The 23,842-nt window shown below is 41.5% G+C and overlaps 3 protein-coding genes across 5 annotated transcripts in view; 2 read left to right on the forward strand and 1 right to left on the reverse strand.

The window, feature by feature from the left end:
- Positions 1 to 22,769, reverse strand: phc2a (polyhomeotic homolog 2a). Of its 3 annotated transcripts, none has more exons than XM_084015510.1 (7): positions 22,751 to 22,769; positions 6,683 to 6,860; positions 6,423 to 6,501; positions 5,598 to 5,709; positions 2,717 to 2,843; positions 2,412 to 2,604; positions 1 to 1,605 (listed from the first exon to the last, which is right to left on the reverse strand). In XM_084015510.1, exons 2-7 carry the CDS (start codon positions 6,833 to 6,835, stop codon positions 1,451 to 1,453), a joined length of 819 nt encoding a protein of 272 aa, XP_083871636.1. In that variant the 5' UTR covers positions 6,836 to 6,860; positions 22,751 to 22,769; the 3' UTR covers positions 1 to 1,450. The 3 variants fall into 3 exon arrangements, with proteins under 3 accessions (XP_083871636.1, XP_083871635.1, XP_083871634.1); XM_084015509.1 differs by lacking the exon at positions 22,751 to 22,769 and adding an exon at positions 8,049 to 8,152; XM_084015508.1 differs by lacking the exon at positions 22,751 to 22,769 and adding an exon at positions 7,804 to 8,037.
- On the forward strand, positions 11,561 to 19,614 carry LOC311017269 (atrial natriuretic peptide receptor 1). The gene is made up of 7 exons (XM_084015507.1): positions 11,561 to 12,278; positions 14,433 to 14,567; positions 16,923 to 17,097; positions 17,462 to 17,560; positions 17,881 to 17,972; positions 18,731 to 18,871; positions 19,349 to 19,614. Exons 1-7 carry the CDS (start codon positions 11,721 to 11,723, stop codon positions 19,589 to 19,591), a joined length of 1,443 nt encoding a protein of 480 aa, XP_083871633.1. The 5' UTR covers positions 11,561 to 11,720; the 3' UTR covers positions 19,592 to 19,614.
- The window catches only part of rcc2 (regulator of chromosome condensation 2), an 8,468-nt gene continuing 6,521 nt past the window's right edge, over positions 21,896 to 23,842 (forward strand). The window contains exons 1-2 of the mRNA XM_084015503.1: positions 21,896 to 22,043; positions 23,158 to 23,372. Of these exons, the coding sequence (XP_083871629.1) occupies positions 21,947 to 22,043; positions 23,158 to 23,372 (312 nt within the window). The 5' untranslated portion in view covers positions 21,896 to 21,946. The remainder of the gene's footprint in view (positions 22,044 to 23,157; positions 23,373 to 23,842) is intronic.

Genomic DNA, 23,842 nt, shown 5'->3' on the forward strand with positions numbered 1-23,842 from the left:
GCAGAGAGAACGCAAGTTTAAGGCACTTTAGCTTTTAGGTTACGGTCTGGTTGGAAGAGAATTCAATGCCAGACCTTGATGTTACATGGTTTGTAGTGACTTTAATGGAAGAGACCTTGGAACAGTTCTTGGTCAGTGTAGACACAGGTTTCTTATATCATCTTGTACCTGCCTTAAGATGATCAACAGATTGCCACCATCCAGTAGTGAAGCTTTTGAGCTGCTCTGTGACTGAAACGTCCAGAGGTCAAGGAGGCAGCAGTGCAGGGCCTCGATAGGTAGTATGTAAGTCAGTTTAGCTCTCATGAGAGAAACAGAGAACAAATCAATAGCCTTCAAACTCCCTTCAGGAATCCAACGTACAGTAAAATAGGCTTGGGCGGTATTATGGTGTACCATGGTATTCAGAAATCCAGACTGTATGGTTTTCAATACCATCATAAATACAGACACTGCTGTATTGGTGGGATGTGTTGTGGTGACCAGCAGACGCCACCAGAGGTCGTGTCTATAATGTAACAGGCAGCTAAGCTCAGAAAGATGGCGACTCAGTGCTGCCATCTTTGGGTTGTTTTTAGTTTAATCTAGGGATGTCAGTTCTGGGTCATTTTGCTTCTGAGCCACATTTCAATGTTTCATGTTGTAAATGTATTTTATTTAATTTTCTGTTGGCTTTGCTGAAGTTTATTGCTGCATTTTGATCAAGCTTTGAATGCGGCGGCAGCCTCCAATGAGCTGATATTCATTCCTAATCAGCTGATCTAAATAGTTGTATCGGTGGCCTCTCTCATTCTGGTCAGAAGAGCCGATCGGATGACGCCTCAATTCTGAATTGAAATGTTTAAATACTTGTTTGTCTGTTTCCAAGTCTGCTCTTGAGTGGAAACACTACAGCGGGTGCAAAGGTGTGTCCAGCTGTTTCACACACATCAGCCCAGCCTGCCGTAAGGCACACAGCGCCACCAAGCATTTGGTTATGTGTGTCCAGCTGTGTCGCTGGGCAGCCGATCACCGACTCGTGTAACTGGTCAAAGTTCTTGTTAACCTGACATCCCTAGTTTGGGATTTTACCTTAATTGTACCAACTGCTCTGTTCAGCCCACTAATGTGTCGCAGCACTGTTACCTGCTGTATGGGTGGTTGAGAGACAGGTAGGGAGGGAGGTAATATTAAATTAGTGTTAACGTTATAGGTGCGAGTGTAGCAGTGCAGTGCAGTGCAGTGCTATATACCAACAAATACCGTGTACTCACCCAAGCCTCCAGTAAAACATTCTGAAAACAATATGTTCTCATATAAACACAGCACTCCTGTCAAACTACATGTTTTCCTCAATAAGACGTTGTCAGTGTAAAATCTGAGTCCAACAGTCCCAGCTGATGTCCTCGTGTTCAGCAGGCCAAGACAAAACGACTATCCAACCACTCCGTGTGTGAGGAGGTGAGACGGGCTACGAGTCTTTGAGCGTGCTGATCTGGGCGAAGATCTTGAGTGCAGGGCCCAGTTTGATGTTCATGGTTCCCATCAGATGGTCCTCCTTCAGCAGCAGCAGAGCTTGTCCATCGATCTCCTGAGAACGAAACTCCTCAGCGATCTCTAGACAACCTGCAGCCACAAACACCGACTGTCAGCTCTGCACACACACAACTGTACCAGCTCAACGTCCGCTGATAATCACTGCCATGAGTAGACGCAGGGTGATATGAAAATGGCATGTCACGATTATTCTGGCCAAATAATTGCAATTCACGATATTATCCCGATAATTATCAATTTATGTTTAAACAACTTAAAATGGCAAAGAGACATACTGGTATCACTTATGCACACAGATTTTTTTTTTAAATGCATTTTTGTATTCTATATTTCTTTAAAAAATAAAGACTTTAAAAAATAGCTCGACAGCTTTTTTAAGTCGCTCGAGGCAATATTTACGGTTATCCTGATAATGAAAATTGACCGTGATCAACAAAACCAGGGTTTTTTTTAAATCGCGATCTGGGACAACATAAAATCTTATAATGTTTTATAACATTTCAGCACCAGGTGTGGAGGGGCACCGCTCGTCACATTTGGCAGCCAATGAAATGGAGCAAGAGGCGGTCTTTACTACCTAACCGCTTCCTTCCTGTCGATGGCGGTAGATGAGGTAGGAATGGACAATGAAAGGTTGACAAGATGAGCTATACATTATTTCAGAAGATATCTTTTTTTTTGCACCTGTTGCGACACGTCTGGGTGTGCTCGGGACATAATAACGCCTGAGGTTCGAGACTTGACAGGGACCATGGTTGCATGCCTCCCCCCTCATCCATCATTTCTCATTACTGTACACTGTCACTATCAGAGGGGCCAGCAAAAAAATATATATCATGTAAACAAATGTCAGTAAGATAAGAGGCAGGGCCCACCTGGCAGGGAGGAGATGAACTCGTAAACGTCCTCTATGTTCCACTGGCCGGGGTCGCTGGGTAGGAAACTGTGGGGCTGGATGGCCGACAGGGGGGACGGGGGACTTTTGTAGCCAGACAAGTCTGAGCATTGGCTGGACTCTCCCTGTGCAGGGTAGACCGACTGACCGGGGGACAGAGCAGCATCAGGTTTCTGCACAGAGGAGACAGGTTTCAATGCAACACTTAGAAGAATGAAGAGTTGGAAGAATGAAACATACATATTCATTGTTGCATGGAAATCCGAGCACTCGCTGTCGTCTCACCTTCTTTTTTGACTCTAAACTGCAGGTATTGTTGTTTCCGTTCAGTGCTCTTTGTTTCTTCGTGTTCTCCAGGGTGGTGTGGCGGTTTGGGAAGAGACCCATTCTCTTCGTGCATCCTACATTGTAGCTACAAAGAAAGTGAACATGATAAGCTGAAGCTCAGCCTGGTAAGATTTCTTAGCTGGGCCATTTATTATTTCTTATAAGCTAGGTCGGTATCTGTTTTTTCATACCGTGATACCTTCCTGACATTTCACCGGGTTATACGGTATATGACGGTATATTTCGGAGGGGAAAGGGAGGTGTAATCTAGTATTCCCTCCCTCCTCTCAAACACACAGCGTGTACCAACGGTACCGGCACATCAGTGGGCTGAACAGAGCAGATGGTGGTGGCAGACTGGCAGTTGAATACATCATGTGGGAATTGCAGCTCAGCACTGTGTGTCAAGTTGTTCTAGTCATAAATAACAAATAAGAATTCACTTTTTTAAAATCCAATATATATCACAGAGAACACAGAGACCTTGGGGAACACCACAGAAAAAGTCAGGCTGTGGTTTAAAAAGTTTTACTTTTGGAGATTTCTGCAAGAACCGCATTTTTCAGTGATTGGATGGTGAGCACTTCTGTTGTGTAAAATGCTTGGAAACCGTTATTTTCAATATATGGATGAAAAGCCATCCATCCTCTGGTGCATTTACTCACATGCACAGAGGCATCTGTTTTAGATACCGTGAAGTAAATGAAGACATTTCAACATCACAAATCATCACAGAATGTATAATTGATTCAACACAGAGGAACCTGGAGGAAGAACCTGGAGGGTCTGTGTTTAAGTATTTCTGTGATTTGTAGGTCTAAAGCTGTTTAAACTGTATCTGACTCTGTAATTAGTCTGATGATTAAAAAGTATGACAATGATCCACAGTAACACACCTCATGAATGAGTCTGTGTGCTCCCTGCTGTTCACCAGTCATCTTACAGTGAGCGTTTGTACAGTCCGGTCTCTACCATTACTCATCAAAACATGCAGTCCATTTAACAACACTTTGAAATCTTAAAATGTATTAATCAAGGACACAACATAAACATCAGAAGCATTAGCATGCCACTGCCATCGCCACAACTGTCCAATCAACACGTTACCTGTCAGTCTGTATAACTTCCTGTTTACTCCTCTGGATGGTTTGTAAAACAGGTGTGAACAGGAACCGGAGCAAAATGTATCTTTTTTTCTCCTTACTCCAGACCAAATAAACCAAACTACAGCCATGAGCTGCCTCCATATACCTCACCTGGCTCCAGATCAACTAATAGCAAAATTCAATGTTCAATGTGGAGCTTCAACCAGTAGAGGGCAACCATTGTGTATATTTCTAACACAATGTGTAGAATTCAAATACTTTGCACTTAAATGTTAAATTTGTGAATGGGATGGTTCACATTAGCTTATGGAGAGATGAGTGGCCGTCACCGATATTATTCATGCATGTTGAACAGAACACAACTAACCATTAACTACAGTTTCAGCGTATTGATTGTGAAATCTGACCTGTAGTAGCTTTTCAGGGCTCAATTGTGATGGGGATCACATACAGCATAGAATTATTTAATAAATATGCCAATTTGGATCATAATTATTTGAAGATTGAGATAAAAGATCAGACTACGTGTTCTGGATGAATTACAGATAAATGCAGGTCATTCAAAGGGTTCACTTCCTTTTCTTTGGGACTTTTCATGTTATATCATCCAGAACGGATTACTGTAATGCACTTTCCTCCTGTTGACACATGACACAAACAAAAGGTCTGGTTGGTCCATTTCATCATATAAAACCTGCCCTGAATGTCTTTGTGTTGACCAACAATACAAGCAAGGGCTGCTTTCCCAATCTCATCCAGAAGGCCTTAAACAGACTGATCCCTTGCTACATTTCCAGTCTTATGACCTCGTACACTCAATGACATCATCTTGATGCTGGTTATTTAATGGCTCCTTGTTCTGGGGGTAGAGCCTTTGCCCATCTAGTCATCTTTATGTTAATAATAAATAATACAGTCAACTGCATCTTCAGGAGGCAGGCTGGAAACTCCCCAAACTTCACTGGCTGGAAAATCATCAATTGATAGTAGTTGTTCTGGTGTTAATATATGAAGTTTATCTTAGATTTCATATCAACATTATTACCAGAGACACCGTGGGTGGTCTTTAAATAAACTCAAGTTCAGGGAAAAGATCCTCCACTCTGTAATGCTGCTGCACATTCACACGTGACATGTTTTAGTTTTTAACAACAACTCCATCCGTTTCAGGAGTAGAGATAGGACAATGTCTGATTAAAAAAAAACTCACAACAACTTAATTGTGGGGAAATTTCATTATCAGAAATATCGTCACATGTGACTTGAAAAAGCCTTGAAAATCCTTTATTTATGCAGTCAGACCGTATGATTATTATTTAAGTTTTTTTTTCACAAAATAAATGTGCCTCATATCTGTGACCCAATCGAAATATTTGTTTTATTTAACCAAATGTAAAGTGATTCCAGTATGTATTTTGATAATATTGTGAATCGTAATTCTTTTGGCCAGGATAACTGTGAAACTTTGATAGCGTCTCATGTCTATTAAGGAGTTGTTAAACTTTATTCCTATCATACCAATAACAAACTTAAACCAGGACCTCTGTATTTGGATCAAGTAAGCCTGAAATTAAAGTATGCCAAAGTAGTGGTCTACAGCTATATTGAGTCAACATTAAGGTAAATATGACCGTCAGTTTGGACAAAAAAAACTTGAGCAGGACACAATTTCCTCCACCGGGTTCATTGTGGAAATAAAGAAAACTAAGGGAATCATGTCACCCCTGCCTTACCGTTTGGCACAAACTGTGGAACAGAACCTCTTGGACCTTTTGAAGACGTGGGCGAAATCCACCTTTCCACACAGTTCACAGGTCAGCGTGGGCTCCTGCTGTTCCTTCAACTCTGAGGGAACACAATCAGAACCACAGGTACCATTACCACATGTCGGACGTCAGAAGTGTTGAGCAAGAGTGGTGTGAAAATGGTGGCAACAATGCTTTGTTTCCTTTCTACATCGTAACAAGTAGACGAGAGCAGCATTTTCTACTAAATGTGCTGTTTGTTGTCAAAACTAAAAGCCAATCAGCTCTTAGATGAGGGGAGAGTCAAGCGTTTCCCATCATGCCCTGGGTCTTGCCGCCGGTTGCTAGGAACTGCGGCGCCTGGCTCTAAAAACTGCGGCCGCCTTGATCTCATGAGACTATCGTTGCCCACGTGTTCATGACGTCAGAGCAAGTTGGGATCAAGTCGGACACAAAACTAACCAGCATGCATTCTGGGGCGATCGCTGGCGATCGATTCTGCACAGGCCTGGCTCATCTTGAACAAGCCTAATGCCATGTATACCCAAAGGTATATCAGGTATCACCGCCCCCTGCTGGTATGGAGAGTCATTTCCTCTCACACAACTGCAGAACAGGTGCTAGTAGCTAGATTCATTCAAGAATAATGTATGTAAGGCTTCTGCATGCAGCTCACCATGGCAGCATTCAAAGAAATTATAGTTTTTATGCAAATCAATACGATGAGACAACCAGATCATGTGACATATGGATAGTGGAACTGGAGAAGGTGCAGCCTACTGGTCTGAGAACTTTAAATCAACAGAACTCTACCTTTTGCTGAGAGGTCGTCCATCTTTGAGTCTGCAGTGTGTCTCCTTAGGCTCTCAATTGAGAAAGATGGGTGTTCCACCTACAGACAGAAAAAGTATACCTCATTATGGAAGCTGATACCGCTGCATAAAACTGAAATCATTCAGAGAAACACTATGGCTGGCCCAAAACACTCATTACTACCAGTGTTGTTCTTGAGTTACCTGCCACGGTGCATTTGGGACACAACAGAAGGACACGTGCAGGGCTGCAGTACTCACAGGGAAAGGCTCAGCACCCTCCTGGATGACGTAGCCTTCTATCAGATGGGTGAGGATGTGGGACTTGACTAGAGCCTGGGCTGGTTTGCTGTCTCCATTGTGTTGGCTGCTGCTGTTGTTGTTGCTGTTAGTGTTCCCATTCCCCGAGGTCATGACTGGAGCACAGGCTGCCCCTCACCTGTCAACACAAGCAGCATGGCAAACTCAACAAGTGCTGGCCACGTAGACCTGGAACCTGGACCCCCAACAGCTGCTGTTCAAATACACAGAGAATGCAGTGCCAACATGGCAGTTTAATGTTGCCCAGGCACTCCACACATAACAGGTGCTATTTTGACTCTTAGGGGCCACTTTTGAATTTGGTATTGATGTAATCGACTAAATCTGCTTTTCTTTCTTTGAATTAAATGTCCTAATATGTAATTGGGGATGTGGGGATGTAGCTCTACCAGGAGTTGTAACGCATGAGTGGCTCCCAATGTGTCATACTAAGAAATGCCAGATTTCCGAATGAAGTCTGGTGTGACAGTCCAATTAACACACGTCTACGTCACAGTCCTGTTTATATTCTTTACCATTATTTGTTCCACTTTAGTGTCCTTGTTCTTAGCTATCTGTTTGTAGATTAAGAGCCAAATTCCTTGGATGTGTAAACACGATTGGCCAATAAAGCCGACTCTGACTGACTCAGGATCAGTGGACTAGTGTGTAACGTCACAGCGTTGTTGTGAAAACTCATCGGGTCAATATCAAACTGTGATTATGATACTGGAAAATACCGTTCTGCACGTTATGACTTAGTCAAACAGCGTATTATCAAGTTATGTAAAGCTTTAGCTGTTCCTCAAATACAAACTCGATAACACAAAGGGAGTCTTTCAAGAGTGTTTTGTTTTCACAGGTGAAATTTAAGTGGAGGCTACAAAACTTAAATTGAGTGGCAATATCATCGTCGTCGCGTTAAAGTCGCAGCTAGCCTCGCATCAAATCCATTCAGCTCAGTGCTTACTTGTATTGGCTAGCTAGTTGAATGTGCGAACGAATCAAAGTAACGTACACAGTATTAAAAGTCCACGTTTTCACTCCCATTTCTTAAAAAACCTCCAGAGTAGTTGGCTTACTTTAACCGTCCGAGGCCACCTCTGAATGGATTAGAAAACAGGCGCTCCGCTCGGTAACAATGGTAACGTTAGAGGGAAGAAAAGCTCTTTGTTTAACGGCTCCAAACAACGCTTTCATTGACTTCCACTCCCTCCGCCAAAACGGCGAGGAAAAGTGGCCCGGTCCGCCCGTAACTTAACAAAAGTTTAACCGGCGAGAGGAACCGCGGGCCGACCGTTACACGAGGACACGACGAGTTAGTAACCTGTTCATATCCTCACTATGTCCCAGCTTTCTGCTTGTCCCAGCAGCAGACACAACAATCACACTGGTGCGTGTGCGTGTGTGTGACTCCCACAAAGGGCTTCCGGCGGCGACCTTCAAAATTAAAGCCTGCCTAGATAACTGGATCGAGTGGCTACGTCACACCCCTTCTGATGTTCCCCGTGGGACCATATTACAGATGAAGTACTGTATGTACGGTAGTCAACAGAGAGAGACCATTTTTTTAAAATCCTGTTTGAATTGTATTATGAATACACACATGATGTTTTTTTTGTCAATTTAATATGGAAGCCCATTCCTGCCACTGTCAAAAAAAAATGAACTTTTCTGAAAATAACGACATAGTATGTCAAAAATTATGACTTTTTTATCTCAAAATATTGACATAATATCTAAAAAAACATATTTCCCCCCCAAATATTTACAGGTGACTTAATATCTCAAAATAATGAGTTTGTGTAGTATGCCATTATTTAGATACTAAGTCATTATTTTGAGACAGTTCCTCACAATTTTTGAGATACTAAATCAATATTCTGAGATACTAAGTCATTATTTTGAGAAGGTTTCTCATTATTTTGAAATGCTAAATCAATATTTTAAGAAAGTATTGTTTTAGTGTGTAACCTCTCAGTGAACTGCTTCTCCCATGCCACACAATGTACATCACCAACACGGCATAGCTTGTCTTGCTAGCTAGCTAGATAACTTAACTATGTTCCATCACAAATGTGTAATTCATGCCACAGTTACAGGATAAAAAAAAAACATTTATCTCTTGCTATTGAGAACCGTACATATTGTTAACCAAAGTTAAAAACTCTCATCCCAAAGTCAAAAAGTCTCACCCCTTCCAGTGGACATCATGTCTCTTTTATACAGTCAACTAGAATTTCTCACCATCACCATTCATGCTTGATCCTAAACCATTAATAAGTAAATAACTAAGGATGTTTTAACACTACGCAACTCACCCACTTAATTTGAACATTTACATGAAATATCTTTAGGCTGATAAACACTTAATACTGTTACTATTTCTGCTGTGAAAATCAGCTTTGAACTGGAAAAACTACCTGAGGTACAGCTGTCAAATGGAAAAATAATATCAAGCACATATTCAGATTCTTCACTCTGGAGATTCTGTGCTTTACCCTTTCAAATGTTATATTAAAGAGGACCTATTACGCTCCTTTTCTGGTGTATACCTGGATTTCAGGTTACTTACATTTATTTTTCCCATCAGGCTGTGCAGCAACAGCTCTGCTCAGTGTCTCTCTGAAATGTTCTGTTTGAGTTCCTGCCCCTCCTTACCAAAAAGTTCAGTCTGCGTTTAGTGTGTTTGTCAGGAATCTCAGACCCCTTACCATAACCAGATAACAGGAGTTGATTTTTTGCCACTCGTTCTTTAACTGGTCTTCCTTTAGACGTCCATACAAAGGATATTTATGTTTTCACAGCAGAAAACAGCGTCTTCTTAACGTGCCAACTCCATGCTCATCTCTTGTCTAACTCGCTTTATTTGAGGGTGTGCCAAACTGCCAAATGTGTTACTTGATGACATTACCACTTTATGGTTGAATGGCAAGATTCAATTGAACACTATAAGGATCATTTAGACCACAAAGAGTTCAAATCTATTGCATAAAGAAAAAAATACTGCAGATCATTTTCTTCCTTTGATTTTCAAAATAAAAACACACACACATTTATAAGAAATATTGCCAGCTGCACTGTGATAATAAAATATATAATTGTGCTCTAACTATATCATTGTATAATTGGAATACAGGGTTTAAATGTGACATCGTTGTTGGTGTCATGCTGTATTGAAGAAGATTAGCAATTGAGACCATGAACTCATGTTTACAATGTTTACTGAGACAATAAATCAAGTGATTTTTCCATGCAATCAGACTTCATTTTGCAACCAGAGGGGTCGCCCCCTGGTGGCCAGTAAAGAGAATGCAAGTTCAAGGCACTTCAGCTTTAGTCACTATTTCAGAACCTGAGGTTGCGCCTGATTTCCGATGATTTTATTTTGAAGTATCCAACCGGAATCCGAGCAGATCCTGCTGCTGACTTGACACTTCCATTTACTTTTTAAACGGGACGACTCCTCAGCGCGGTCCTCCGTCAGCTATGACTCTGTCCCGTGAGGCCACCGCCTGAGACAGCAAAAAACTGCATCACGAGTCTCATGTCATCGGTGGACTTGATGACAAAAGAGTGTTTGGCATCTGGGACCCTGTCCACGGTTTCCCTGAAGAGACGGTTCATCAAGAAGAGGAGGGTCGCTCCGTGGGCGCAGCAGGATGCGGACAGCGACTGTCTGCTCTGCAGGTGAGACTCCCACTAAGTTTTAATTCACGGGAATAACCCAAAATCCACGGTTTCTGCTGCTGGTTGAGCGTTGGTTGGTCTTAGAGGCAACTGTTTTTTTTTTTTTTTTAATAAAAATTCATTTTTAAATATATATTTTCTAATTTATCCTTCATTTATGCAGGAAGGCATTATGCGTTATGATCTTATTTAAGATTATTTTATTGTATTTAGCTGAAAAGGATGTTAGTTAGAAAAAAGATGTGTCTTATCTGTGATGTAATAAAAATATGTAAAGTCAAGTTGCTTCCTCTTTGGCACAAAATCTACATTATTTTTCTGCACCCTTTTTGTAGTATATCTCATTGCTTTGTAATCATGGACACTACAGTATTTTGACAAACAAATATTATGATTGACAAAACGTCATGTATGAGTGTGTAGGTGACAAAGTCCAAGACTGTCTCAAGGCAGTTCATGAAAATCAAATGTATTGTCGTTTGTGCCTGAACCACGTTTTCTTTTCTTTTTTTTTCAATTGGAAATTACATTACAAAACCAATGTTAGTTTTGGGCAACAACACAACGTTAGGTTTAGGCAACAAAACCAACATTACGTTTCGGCAACAAAACCAATGTGAGGTTTAGACAACAAAACCATCATAAGGTTGATAGTCTGAACCTGGCGCTGCTGAACCCTTAAGCCTCCTTCACTAACTCATCAGTCGTGTTCCTGTTTTCCAGGTGTTCCGTGCTTTCCCTGTCTGGCAGTAATCGCTCTGTTCGTAGGATTTTGACAGCCTGCATCCTTTCTTTCCTGGCCCTGCTTGGCTCGGTATCCATCGACCTCAGCTCCAACTTTGACCTACTTCACTCTACAGAGGCTGCTTACAATGAGCTTACTTCATGCAGGACGATAGCTATCCTGCAGCTCGTTAGTAAGCTTCAAAAGATGAGACGTTTGTTGATCAAGGACATGGGCAATGGGTCATTGGAGGAAAGCTTTTCAGAGATCGTGTTTCCTGTGTTCGGTCATCTCTGTGAGGAAATGGTGGCCCACAGTAACGACCACAGGCTCCCTTGTAGTGTTGAGTTGGCCGGAATTTGCCAGGAATTAAGGTGGAGCGTTGTCGGGTTTCTAAATGCTTCGTTGGACACAAATGGCACGAGTGAAAATGGTACTTCTGCTTTCTCCCTGGCCATCGGAAGACTTCTTGATGTCTGGGGTTCGGTAGAAGACACTTTAATCAGAGTTAAACAGAATGCCAACTGGAGGGATGTGCTGTCTGCAAGACTTGTGATAAAATTCATAGAGCTCAACCATCAGTTGATGGACCTCCCCCACATGGCGAGTCACAGTGACTTCCAGTGCGAGTGGACTTACGTACTGAGCTACCTCGGCTTTGCCATGGTTATGGCAGAACGACTGAATGACTGCTGGTTAGAGAACATAGACCTCAAGTCAAACTCGAGTCGGCATGTAAAGCACTCCCATGTTTTTGACACAAGTATGTGGCAGATCTCTGGAGCAGGGGCGGAGCTTCTGTCCGGGTCTCACGCCGGACTTCAGGCCCTGACATACACCCAGCAGTGCCTGTTTGATCGCGCGGTGCCAGCTCTCCGGTTGGCATCTCGTTCGGCGTCGTCAGGCCTCAGTATGAGGGTATGCCTGCTGGCCATAGCCTGCCTCATCTACCCGGTGGTCATGTTCTCATTCAAGCAGATGACCACGTGGATTCAGAACTACGCCCAGACCTTGAAGGAGAAGACCGAGGACCTGAAGCGGCAGAGGCAGTTGGCGGAGGATCTGCTTCACCAAATGCTGCCCAAGACAGTCGCCAAGCAGCTCCGGCAGCAGAAACACGTCGAGGCAGAGAGCTATGAAAAGGTTGGTGCAACCCCTTTACACCTGAATGGACCAATGTTCTACTCACTGGTTAGTCAAACAAGGTAGCTATTTTGGAAACATCTACTTTCTCTTTTTACCAAAACCAGTTCAAAATACATTAGTGATGATTTTAAACCACCATTACGCTCTTAAATTCAGTATCAGCAAAATTATGGTGAAAGAGTTAATTGGAGACAGATGTTGAAGTGCAGGACTTTGTGTAGAGGTCAAGTAGGCAGCCTGAGGTGGGTAGAGCTTGTTGTTTCTGCTCTACCAAAGCACAATCCAACCCATGGTCTACTGTTGCCTCTGATTCTTCACCATCTCCAAAAACAAAAGTTTATCTTAAAATGAATGAAGCCAAACCCGGAGTGCCTAAAACTTGCTTTCTCTGTGCTTACGTCCATGTAGATGCAGACAATATGTCATCAATCACAGCTGAAATAACCACTACTGCTGCTTTGTGCATGTTGTGAAGTCCCAGATACGTCTGAATTCCCAACATCACCAGAGGTGCTGGTGAATTTCATTGAAATTTATTGTGAATAGCAAGACACGTGTCGACTGGTTTACTACAGTGGTATGAACCCAAGTCAAACTATTTTATTGTTATTTAATTGCAATAAATGGATAAAAAAGAATGCCGAACTACATAATAATGACCATTTTTAGAAAGTCTGAATTCATGGTTTGTTAGTTCCGTCTGCAAGACGATGAGCAAACAACTTTTAAAATGGCATTCAGATTGATCGGAGCTAGGCTATGCTAACACTGTAGCTGCTCCATCAACACTTCTCTGGTTTATAAGGTACGGTCTCTGTAGTCATATGAGGTTCTGTCGTAAAGCTCTGTGAGACCACAGAACGCTACAATATATTTTGTCTCCATTTCTGATTCAGTGATGACAGGACGAGATTCACAACGCTGATTGGCTTTCGCGGCACAGCATCACACAAATTATTTGCTTGAGTCGAAATATAATACCAAATTCCTCCCAACGTTATGGCCCACCTGTCTATCCTGGTTCAATGGAAGTACGTCACCATAATACGATACGTTTTAGCTCTGCTTTAAAGTGTTAATTGAGCTGTTTTTGTGGTAAAGTGATTGTTTAAAAGGACAGCTGATAATATAAGTCTATTTTAGTTTTAATGCCTATGAACTCATTTTGCAATAAGACACAATACAAACAACCGCGATACATTTGCAAACCTTAAAGGAAAATGGTGGAAACACAACACAGTTGAGGATGGATGAAGACTCTTCTAACTGAACAAATTCAGCGCCTGTAATGTGATGGTTGTGGGGCGCTGCTGTGAGGAGCAGCTACCTCTGCAAGATCTGCAAACGTGATGAATGTGTGTGTTCGCTGCCTTTGTTGCTATTGTTGGCGTAATTACTTATAATTGCCCTATTCCATATTCATCAGGAGATAAAACAAGTTATTTGGGTGAAAATTGCGCCTGGCTTATTGAAGAGGTTGGTTGCAGCTGTACCGAAAGCACTCTGCGTGGGGTGGGGGTGAGGGATGGATGGGGGGGGGGGGGGGGGGGGGGACTCTGTTTGTCATGTGGAAAGTAACTCAGTACCTTTACTCAAGTTAAGTATATTTCCATTTATCATTATTTAATTCCTCGACACTATGTTTATGTTATTAGTTACTTTTCAGATTATATTTGACATTAAAACCAGCTTGTTCAAGATTAAATCAGTGGCTCCAAATCAGAAGGGTTGCCAGGTTGGGCTTGAGTTTTTAATGGAGCTGGACTACGTTTTCGGGTGGTGGGGGGGTAAAACATGTTTTGGCAATGTTTAGTGTACTTTTACCTCTGATACTTTGACTTCATGAAGCTGATAATACTTATGTCCTTTTTTTGCTGATACGTATATTACATGAAGCCGATAATATTTGCGTATTATTAGGTTTACTGCTGATAATTAACTACGTGAAGCTGATAATACTTAGGAACTTTTATTGATGATACTGTATTGATAAGAGCTGATGATGTGTGATCTAGCCCAGCCTAATTCATTTACATGGGGCAAACAAAACAACCGAAACACATATCCATTATAACCTGCTATAATATTGCCGTAATGTTGTCCATTACCACTAACACACTGATAATGTCACCTCTTTCCATTTTGTTCCAGGTAACAATTTTTTTCTCAGACATCGTGGGCTTCACCTCTATCTCAGCATCCTGTGCTCCTCTTCAAGTGGTGGAGATGCTCAACAGCCTCTATATGTGCTTTGACACACGCATTGACTCCTACGACGTCTACAAGGTGACCATGACATGTCGACACCAGGCAGCAACCTCCGGTTCTGAACAGTGAAGCCAATTACATTAAAGTTGCATTCTCCTAAGGTTGAAAAAAGTAGTCTGATTGCATGGAAGTCTATGAGAAAATGAACCTACTTCTCACTTGATTTATTATCTCCGTAAACATTGTGAACATGAGTTTATGAACTCAGTCACTAGTTTCAAGACTTCTTCAACATGAGGTTCATTCAGTAAATTATGGTTCATTTAGATTCAAACAGACCATAAAGCAGGGTATGATGGGGACAGGGCTACCTTGTTATTGACAGGTCACTACTACGGCGTTGTTATCACAGGGTCTTTATCACAGCCTCGCTACCGTCACTACCATGCTACCAATGCAACGAGCTGCTAAGATTACTTTAACACTTAGCTGTAAAGCTGACCTTGATTTATGCTTTGAAATTTGTTAACAGCTTCACACCAGAAGCCAGATGGATCCAGATCCAGAAATGTTGCTGCTCTGCCGCTTGTGTTAATCAGATCCACCCGTCTCTCCTCCACAGTCCAAATATGGTCACTTCTGTTCCATATTCCAAGATGTCGACGGCCAAAATGCCGAACTCAAGGCTTCAAAACTATATTCCACTAGCTAACATTACATTCTATTCTAGGCCAACAGGATGACATATTCTGCCTGATTATATTGTATTGATTTCTAGCAAGTAGCAGCAGAAAAAAAAATTTTCAGAGAGTTCCGGATATAAAATCAATTGTTCTGAGACAGAGGCTATGCCCTGAACTAAAATGTTTTCCCTCAGGCAGCTGTAAGAGTTGAATGGTCTCCATAAGGGTTACTGACCAAAAACTGACCAAAATGGACTCAACAGCATGACACAAACAAACATCTCTACTGCTATCATTAACATTAAAACTATACTACATAATTGGGCTAAAATCAAAACAATCATGTAATACAAATTATGATTGCACCCAAATTACAATAGTTCTACTCAAAACTCAAAAACAACATTAATCGCCGGGATAAACAACCATGGGACTTCTTACAGATTAGATATTATATAAGGAAAAAACATCAAACTCAACCAGCTAGATTTAAGACCGATTCTACTTTAGAATTAGGGAAGCTCTTGCACCCAATCATCAAGACTTAAATGAGACAATTGGGAGTTAACACTAGGAATTAAATAAAATGCAATATGAGTATACATTCTCACAGCAAGTACAATCACAAATCACTCTTTTTGAAATTCTGAATAGAAGCTGTTGGAAGTAAACTGTGATATCTTAGGGTGAAAAATAGTGACATCTGCTGGCGGTGTGGGGAAGCAACAGGTACTTTGGTGTATTTGACAAAATGAAAGGTGTGAAGGATGAAGCTGTTGTCTTTCTAGCTATGATCTCTGTAAACATCATGACCACAGTAACGGTGCAGAATGGCTGTATACCACTGATAATGAATTAACCTTACTGGATCTGGATCCATCTGGCTTCTGGTGTTAAGCTGTTAACAAAGTTAGTTTCATAATTCAAGGTCAACTTTGAGTGTAAAAGTAATCTTAGCTAATTGCATTGGTAGCACTGTAGCGACCTGTCAAACACAAGGTAACGCCTAAAGCATACTCTGCTATATGGTCTATTTGACTCTGAATGGACCATAATTTCCTCAATAAACGTGTATGGAAGACCTTAAAACTAGTGATTGAGACCATAAACTAATGTTTACAATGTTTACTGGGATAATAAATCAAGTGAGAAGTAGGGTCATTTTTTCAAAGCATAACAGCTTTGGAAGGGGAACGTTTGCTCATCGTGCACATTCACACTACTCTTCAAGCACATGTGAAGTTGCTGTGTGCATCATATACAACATGTTCATTCAGACTCACGCAAGCAACTACTGGCTTCTTCGGATCAACGTTCTGAGCTTGTTAAATCCTCCGGTGGTGCATCGTACATGGAAAACGTCTTTAAAACGTCCCCGTCTGGTCCGGCTCTCTCCATTCGCAAAGAGAATGACTTGCCTCGTTTCGCCTCGGTTGCGGTTCTGTGACTACCTCCGTTGCCGTCTCAGAGGTGTAATGATTCTGACCCTCCTTTCCGTCTCAGTACCTTTTACAATGACGACGGTGCGGAAAAAAGGAGTGATGCTCCCGCAACTAAAAGGCAATCAGACGTTACTTTTTCAACCAGAGGAGTCGCCCTCTGATGGCCAGTAGAGAGAATGCTACTTTAAGGCACTTCAGTTAGCTTCACTTTTCAGAACCGGAGGATGCCACCTGATTGCTCCATCTAGCTCTCTGAGATGATTCAATTGTCGTCAGTGATTTTTAAATGTTATTAACTATCAAACCAGGTGGAGACTATTGGGGACGCATACATGGTGGTGAGTGGTCTGCCCGAGAGGAACGGCGATAGACATGCCGATGAGATCGCCAAGATGTCGCTGGATCTGGTCGCAGCCGTCAGACAGGTCTCCGTCCCTCACATGCCCAACCACCGGCTGCAGCTCAGAGCCGGTATCCACACAGGTGAGAGAAGCTATATAGTCCTCTATATAGTCCTTTATTTAGTCCTATACACAGTTCTCTATTTAGTCCTATATATAGTTGGATCCTCTGAATCTGGGAAAAGAAGGCCTCATTTCTGGGCTGCATTAGAAGGAGTCTTTGAATGAGGCAGCCTTGTCTCAGCTGCTGTGACGCATTTTGTATTCAAATGCAGCCTCGGAACAATGCGGCCGCTAGATTGGGACACAGCTAGAAATTAAGTCTCTTAGTCCTCAATGGTAACAGGTCTTTGCAATGGAAAGATTACTAATAAAATGGTCGCAGCAGACTGTGCTGTTATGTTGATTTGAATGGGAATGTCCATTCTCTTTTTCTCCTTCTACAGGTCCATGTGTGGCAGGAATAGTGGGCTACAAGATGCCAAGATACTGTCTGTTTGGAGATACAGTCAACACAGCCTCGAGGATGGAGTCAACCAGCCTGCGTAAGTGTACCTAGACACAAAATACACAAAGATAATTAGAGCAAACAAGTGGAAACTTGATATGTATTCCTGTATTGGCAGCATTGAAGATTTCACACTTGACAACCTAAAAATAATTGTTATGGTTTTTCTCTTCAGTGGTCCTAGTGCATCCTGGCAGTGCATTTCTACAATTGATAAACATTACTGCTTTAATATTAGACCGTTGATGTAATTCTAAAGAGGTAGTTACAACGATACATTGTATTGTATTGTGTTTTGCTTGACTTTGTGCAAAACCCAGTTTTGTTTAACAGTATGTATCATTGTTTATGTGTCAGCTCAGAAAATCCATGCCAGTTCTGAAACCTACTTGGCTCTGATTAAAGACAACGCCTACGAGCTGCAGCTTCGTGGAGAGATTGAAGTTAAGGTAAAAGATCCCAGCCAAGCACTTGATTGGTTGCCAAAGTAAACATTGTAAACATGAGTTAATGGTCTCAGTCGCTAGTTTCAAGTCTTTTTCAATACAGCTTGATGTTCATTTAGCTAACTTTGTTAGCAGCTTGCAAGGTTGCTTCTCAGGGTGCTACTCTGCCACTTGTGTTCATCAGATCCATCCGTCGCTCCTCCGCAGTCCAAATATGTTCATTTCAGTTCACTGGTTGCAAAAATTCCAAGATGGCTTGAGCCAAAATGTCGAAGCTTCATAACCCAAATCCACAAGCCATTACAATGACTACGTCCACTTGTTATACACAGTCTAGGGACTGTAGCCTAGATGTATATTTCTTAAACCTCTGTAAAACCAAAACAATTTGGATGGCTTATACAATAGCCGGGCTGCACGGTGGTGTAGGGGCGAGAGGGTCCCGGGTTCGATTCCTGGGTTTGATTCCCTGAATACAGGATAAAGTGGTAGATGATGGATGGATGGATATATAATAGCCTAGCGCAGACCCTGGCTTACCCCTATGTTAGCCAGGGGAATCGTTCTGGTTCCTCTGCAACCCTGAATAGGATAAATGTTCTCAGATAATAGGCTGGATGGCCTTTCTATAGGGCTTGATTCGTTTTTATAAAATTGGGTGAACAGACCCTTTTAATTGGATCTCTTATTAACAGCTATCTCTGTGACAGGTCTAATCCAAGTATCACTGTCCTCTCTTTTGACTTCCCATCTCCTGTCAGGGTAAAGGCAAAATGAACACATACTGGTTGGTTGGCCACAAGAACTACAGCGTGCAGAATGACAGTCTGGTTTGCCACTGGAATCCCAACATGGCCAGAAAGAAGAAGACGGTGGCCGGCAGTGACATCTCGGCGGGCAATGTGAGTTGAACTGCTTCAGTATTCCATATGACCGACATTACAGGTATACTGTCCCTGTCCACTAGACTCATGTAACTAAATAGAAATTATGATAGATTAGGTAAAACGTGTTTCTTGCTGACAATCGGCTTGACTCTCTCTGATTTTAATTATATATCTACAATAAAAGTTAATGGGGATAATAGCAGCTCATGACAAAAGACTAATAAATAATGTTTATTTGTGGTCTTTTTGTTGTTCAGACCTTCAATTAACTCAGACGTTTAACGAGACGGTGGATTGGGACACAGCTGATGTCATTGATATCATAATCTTTTGTCATTGACCAGAGACTCTTCTGTTTCAGTCAGCCTCTAAGCTGACTTTCATTCTCAATTTACTTAGATGAGGTAATATTTGGCAATATTTGGGTCCTATTATATGAATGACTGAATGTTAACTATATCTGCATATATGTCATGAATTTACCTTTACAAGTCGTCAGTGACAGTGCAGAGCCTCAGTGAGAACGGCGCCACCCCCGTCTCCCTTCCCTCCTCAGTGTTGAACCAAACGCCACCGCTGCCTTTGACGGACCGGCCTGGACTGAGCGTGGCAGCTCAGGTGGAGCCGTACGGCGGCAGCTACGGGACCCTTGGCTCCATGATTGGGGGGCTGCAGGGAGGAGACGAGAGCCCTCTGCCCAGCCAGCGTAGGAGAAGCCGTGTGCTCAAGCCATAACCAGCTCAGGAGTTATCATTAGGGACGGGACCGTATATAATTTTTATTGCAATTTGGGATAAGGAATAAAAGCACTCACTATAAGTTAATCATAGTGAATTTGAATTATTGGGATAATCGTGAATAAGGTCATGAGTTACTTGAGAAAGCTGTCTAGCTCTATCATGGTAGAGAAATGAAAAATAGAGCCTCATATTAAAACTACAGTGTCATATAATGAAACCAGATTCACGCAATGTAGCCATTTTTTAAATGTATCTATATATATTTTATTATTCAGGGAGACCTTTTTTTTAATCACACTAGCAAGCTGTGCGTGTTGTTTGACCCACAACCTAACTGCTCACATTGTTGGCAGAGACCATAGACTGTATGTAAGAAGTGGACGTAGTCACCGTGATGTTACCCATTGGTTTGTAGACTACGGGTTTGAAGCCTCATGTTCAGATTATGGCCGTCGCCATCTCGGAATTTTGAAACCAGTGATGTGGACTGCAGAGGTGCGATGGGTGGATCTGATGAACACAAGTAGTCCAGCAGACCAGCACACTCACATAAACCAAACACAGAGACACACAGAAAGAGGGACCACCTTCTCTCTCTGCTCAAGCAGACATTACTACACTATATCTTTAGCAAATAGTCGTTCGCTGATATATTGAAGCTCTGAATGTTAAATAAAGAACCATTTACAAAGTCCAATCAAAACATTATATTTCACAAATTTAAAGAGCTTCAAGGGGTTTCACAATCTGTCCAGAAAACTGAATCTTTGGACTTCTGACTTGGATGAGTAACAACTTCCTGGCTTTCTTGTCCTTCATCCTCGGGCTGCCACTCTGCCACAGCTCATTGGAGAGAGGGTGACCTTATCCAAGATAGCTTTTGATTATGTCCCTCGTCCTCCACACTGTCCACAACCACATCCAAAATTCCTGTGTACTTTTTGGTTATGTTTTTAAGAATCTTGGTGGTGGAAAAAGCCGTTTCAGTATCCATGTTCATTATTATTGTTGTTGTTATTGTTATATTGTCAAAACTGATATTGTTATCAACATTTTTTTTCTCCAAATTGTATTATTATAGAATTTAGTTTTTTTCACTCACATATGACCACGCTCACTCATCCCCTGACACATTTTGTCAATTGGTCTGTATAAACTGTGCAATAAAAATGTAAATAAAATATTCCTCATCTCCAAGCTTTGACACCATCATCCCAACACACCGCCGCTAAGAAGACTCTCCTGAGGAAGAGGCGTCTGCTCTGTCTCATCTTGAAGTTGGCTTCAGTGTTGTTAGACATGTCCAGTTTTACTGATTTGGACCCGAAGGTACCTGTATGAGTCCACCCTCTTCATGTTCCCTCCCCGGCTGACAGCCAGGACAGGACAGGGGGTCTCCTTTTCCTCTGATAGCCTAACACAAGTCGGTTGGCGTTTCTTTGCGTAATTGTTATTGCACCATGTGACAAAGCTCTCTCTCAGTCCCTTTCTCACTGAAACTATGAGATAAGACATAAATAAATAAGAAAACATGCAAGCAGTATAAACAGTATAAACATGCAAGAAATTTAGACACTATAAACAAACAATATAAACAGTATCAATCATATGTACTGATAAGCTGGTATCCGCATCATATTTCAATATAGTTTTAACTTATTGTTGCCAAAAATACACTTCAAATTCTTCACTACACACACATAGATAGAATGCAGAGAGTTTACAAATTCAAGGCATTACAAATTTGGCTTCACCTTTCAGAACCAGATCCCCCTCCAGGAACATAATTAAGGTCCCTCCCTGTACACAACCTACTCAGCCTGCAGTCATCAGGAAGGCGCTACAGCAGTAAAAGCTGCACAAACATACTGAACAACAGTTTCTTTCCAATCAGGATACTGAACTCCCAAATGTTAATATAATGATCATCTTTATTATGAAGAATAAAGATAAAGGTCAGAAGATGTCAGTTGAAACTTTGTCATATAGAATTTAATTGAATGCAAAAATCAAAACAAACATGAAACAACATTACATTGTTACATTGTATGCAAAGACTATTATCAATATTTCTTCCAAGTTTTGATTGATTGTAAGTATGTGGTCAAAGGCTGAACGAGAGTTTGTTATTGTTCTTTGTTACATGTTTTGGTCCTAATTTTATTTCTCAGTAGAACTTTTTTAATACAAAATTGAATCCACGCTCGTCAATGACAGCGTCGTAGAACTTTTGTTTGCCAGTTATCTAACGCTAGCTGTAGCCAGCCTCCTGTTTTACGTCACATCCCTGAGTATCTCTACGTCCAGTTGTCTGAATTGGTGAGTGCTTGGTTTCCTGTATGAATACTTAATGCAAACCACGTGGTGTGAAAGCAGACTGCAGCCTCTTTTGTTCAAATCAATCAAACCCGAGACGGGCAGAGAGCTGCTGAATCAGGAAATCACCGGTACATTTATTTATTCTTGGCTTGATTGAATTACAAATACTGTTAACATTTTTTTCCCGAAATCATCGAGATCGTACGTACGCTAAAGTTACAAACGTGTCAAATCAAGATATTTATGAAAAAGTTTTTGTTGTAGCATCCTTTCATGTGACGTTAGTTTCCATGTCTTTATTTAGAGTGGCTGTTAGCTTACAGTAGCGAGGTAACGTTAGCTTAATGAGACCGATCACGCAGCTATTTTGTAAATCACAAAGAAGTGTATTTCTGTCCGGGTTTCCGAGAAGTTGGTATTTTAGTATAACGTCCCAAAATTCACCTCGATCGCTTGTGTAGCCGCTAACTTTACTTCGCATCTTCTGCGTTAGCAGGTCGGCTAGCTTGCTACCGACCCATTATGTGAACAAAGAACGGCAGTGGTTAGCTGCTTAGCCTAATGAAGCTAGCAGCTAGCGCTAGCTAGCAGACGGACACCGGTAACTTCAGCTATGTTTTAGTTTGCTGTCTTTTAGTTTGTGGCGCTAGCTTCCTCTGGCTTCTAATTCGACAGACAATAAAGAGGTTCGTTAAAAAAAACCATGCTAACAGTTCACCATTGAAAGCTGGTAGTTGACAATAGAGGCGAGCAGGGCTAATGTTACTCTGCTCACGTAGCGTTATAGTAAACTTATTTAACGTTAGTGCATTTAAAGACACACACGGAAACCTACCGTCGTCGGTAGTAGTTCCTGTGTGTTTGGTTACCGGGAGTCGGAATTGTTCTCTCGTTTTTCAGTTTGTAAAGTCAATTTAACGGAACGTATAATTGTGAAAGTTATTGGTTAAATACTACGCATCCTTTCGCAACGGTCTCGCGAGTTTTAACAGTTGGGTTAGTTGAAGTTATTTCTTAACTGTTGCAGTTCAAAGTCACTATAATTACTTTTTGTATCATTTTCTCACCATTCTTGAAACATGAATGATTGTACGTCGAAATGCAGTCCAACTTAAACGACAGTTAGGTTCGTGTTATATATTATGTATTCGATATATTCATAATATATGTATTCGCACAGTTAGAGTCTGAATTACACATTATTGCTGCTGTCTGTATAAACTGGTATTTCCCCACCAACAGCTTCAGATATAAAGATGCCACGCAAGAAGGTGACGGATGTCTCAGGGAATGGTGGGGTGAAAAAGAAGAGGGCCAGCGGCAAAAGAAAAGAGAGGGACTTCAGCAGCGACGATGAGTTTGACTTCGAACAGGAGAACAACAAGAAACCTGGCAAGCCTGCTGCCAAGTCTGGTCTCCAGCCCGTCACCGTGGCCGACGATGTCAAGGAGAAAATAGTGGGTTTGGGTCTGATGCTGTCTAAACTCTAACCAAATAGCTATTTCAGGAAAACAACAAGAATTCTATTCATTATTTATTACTTTAATTTTGGCTTTATTGTTTCAGTTATACAACCTTGCATCTGTGTGTGGCTGTTTCTGTCAGGGAAATTAGTTGATGGGGGACGGGAAGAGCAATACATTTGCAAAGTAGCTCATGATTCTGAAAGAATAATTTATTTTATATAGTGTGTACACGTAGTTGGTGTTTTAGTATAGTTTTCCCCTTCATGTTGGATAGTCTGACCTCTGGTATGAAATGTATTTTTATCTACCTTCTTGTTATTTTATTTATGTCCACAGTGCCTACAAGGACATATTTGTATTTATGAGTGCAGAAGGATAGATACTTTCAGTATATTGATTAAAAAAAAATCTCATACAGTTCAGCAGTAATTGCTTTAAAGATTTGAATCAGGATTTTTTTT

This window comes from Eutrigla gurnardus, assembly GCF_963514095.1.
Source record: "Eutrigla gurnardus genome assembly, chromosome: 8".
NCBI lineage: Eukaryota > Metazoa > Chordata > Actinopteri > Perciformes > Triglidae > Eutrigla > Eutrigla gurnardus.

Coding starts and splice junctions, on each gene's coding strand:
- phc2a (XM_084015510.1), bottom strand. CDS start 6,835: ATGACCTCGGGGAATGGGAACACTAACAGCAACAACAACAGCAGCAGC. Junction 6,502..6,682: donor AGGGTGCTGAGCCTTTCCCT/GTGAGTACTGCA, acceptor TTCTGTCTGTAG/GTGGAACACCCATCTTTCTC. Junction 5,710..6,422: donor GGACGACCTCTCAGCAAAAG/GTAGAGTTCTGT, acceptor GTGTTCCCTCAG/AGTTGAAGGAACAGCAGGAG.
- LOC311017269 (XM_084015507.1), top strand. CDS start 11,721: ATGGACCTCCCCCACATGGCGAGTCACAGTGACTTCCAGTGCGAGTGG. Junction 14,568..16,922: donor ACTCCTACGACGTCTACAAG/GTGACCATGACA, acceptor CTATCAAACCAG/GTGGAGACTATTGGGGACGC. Junction 18,872..19,348: donor GTGACATCTCGGCGGGCAAT/GTGAGTTGAACT, acceptor TACCTTTACAAG/TCGTCAGTGACAGTGCAGAG.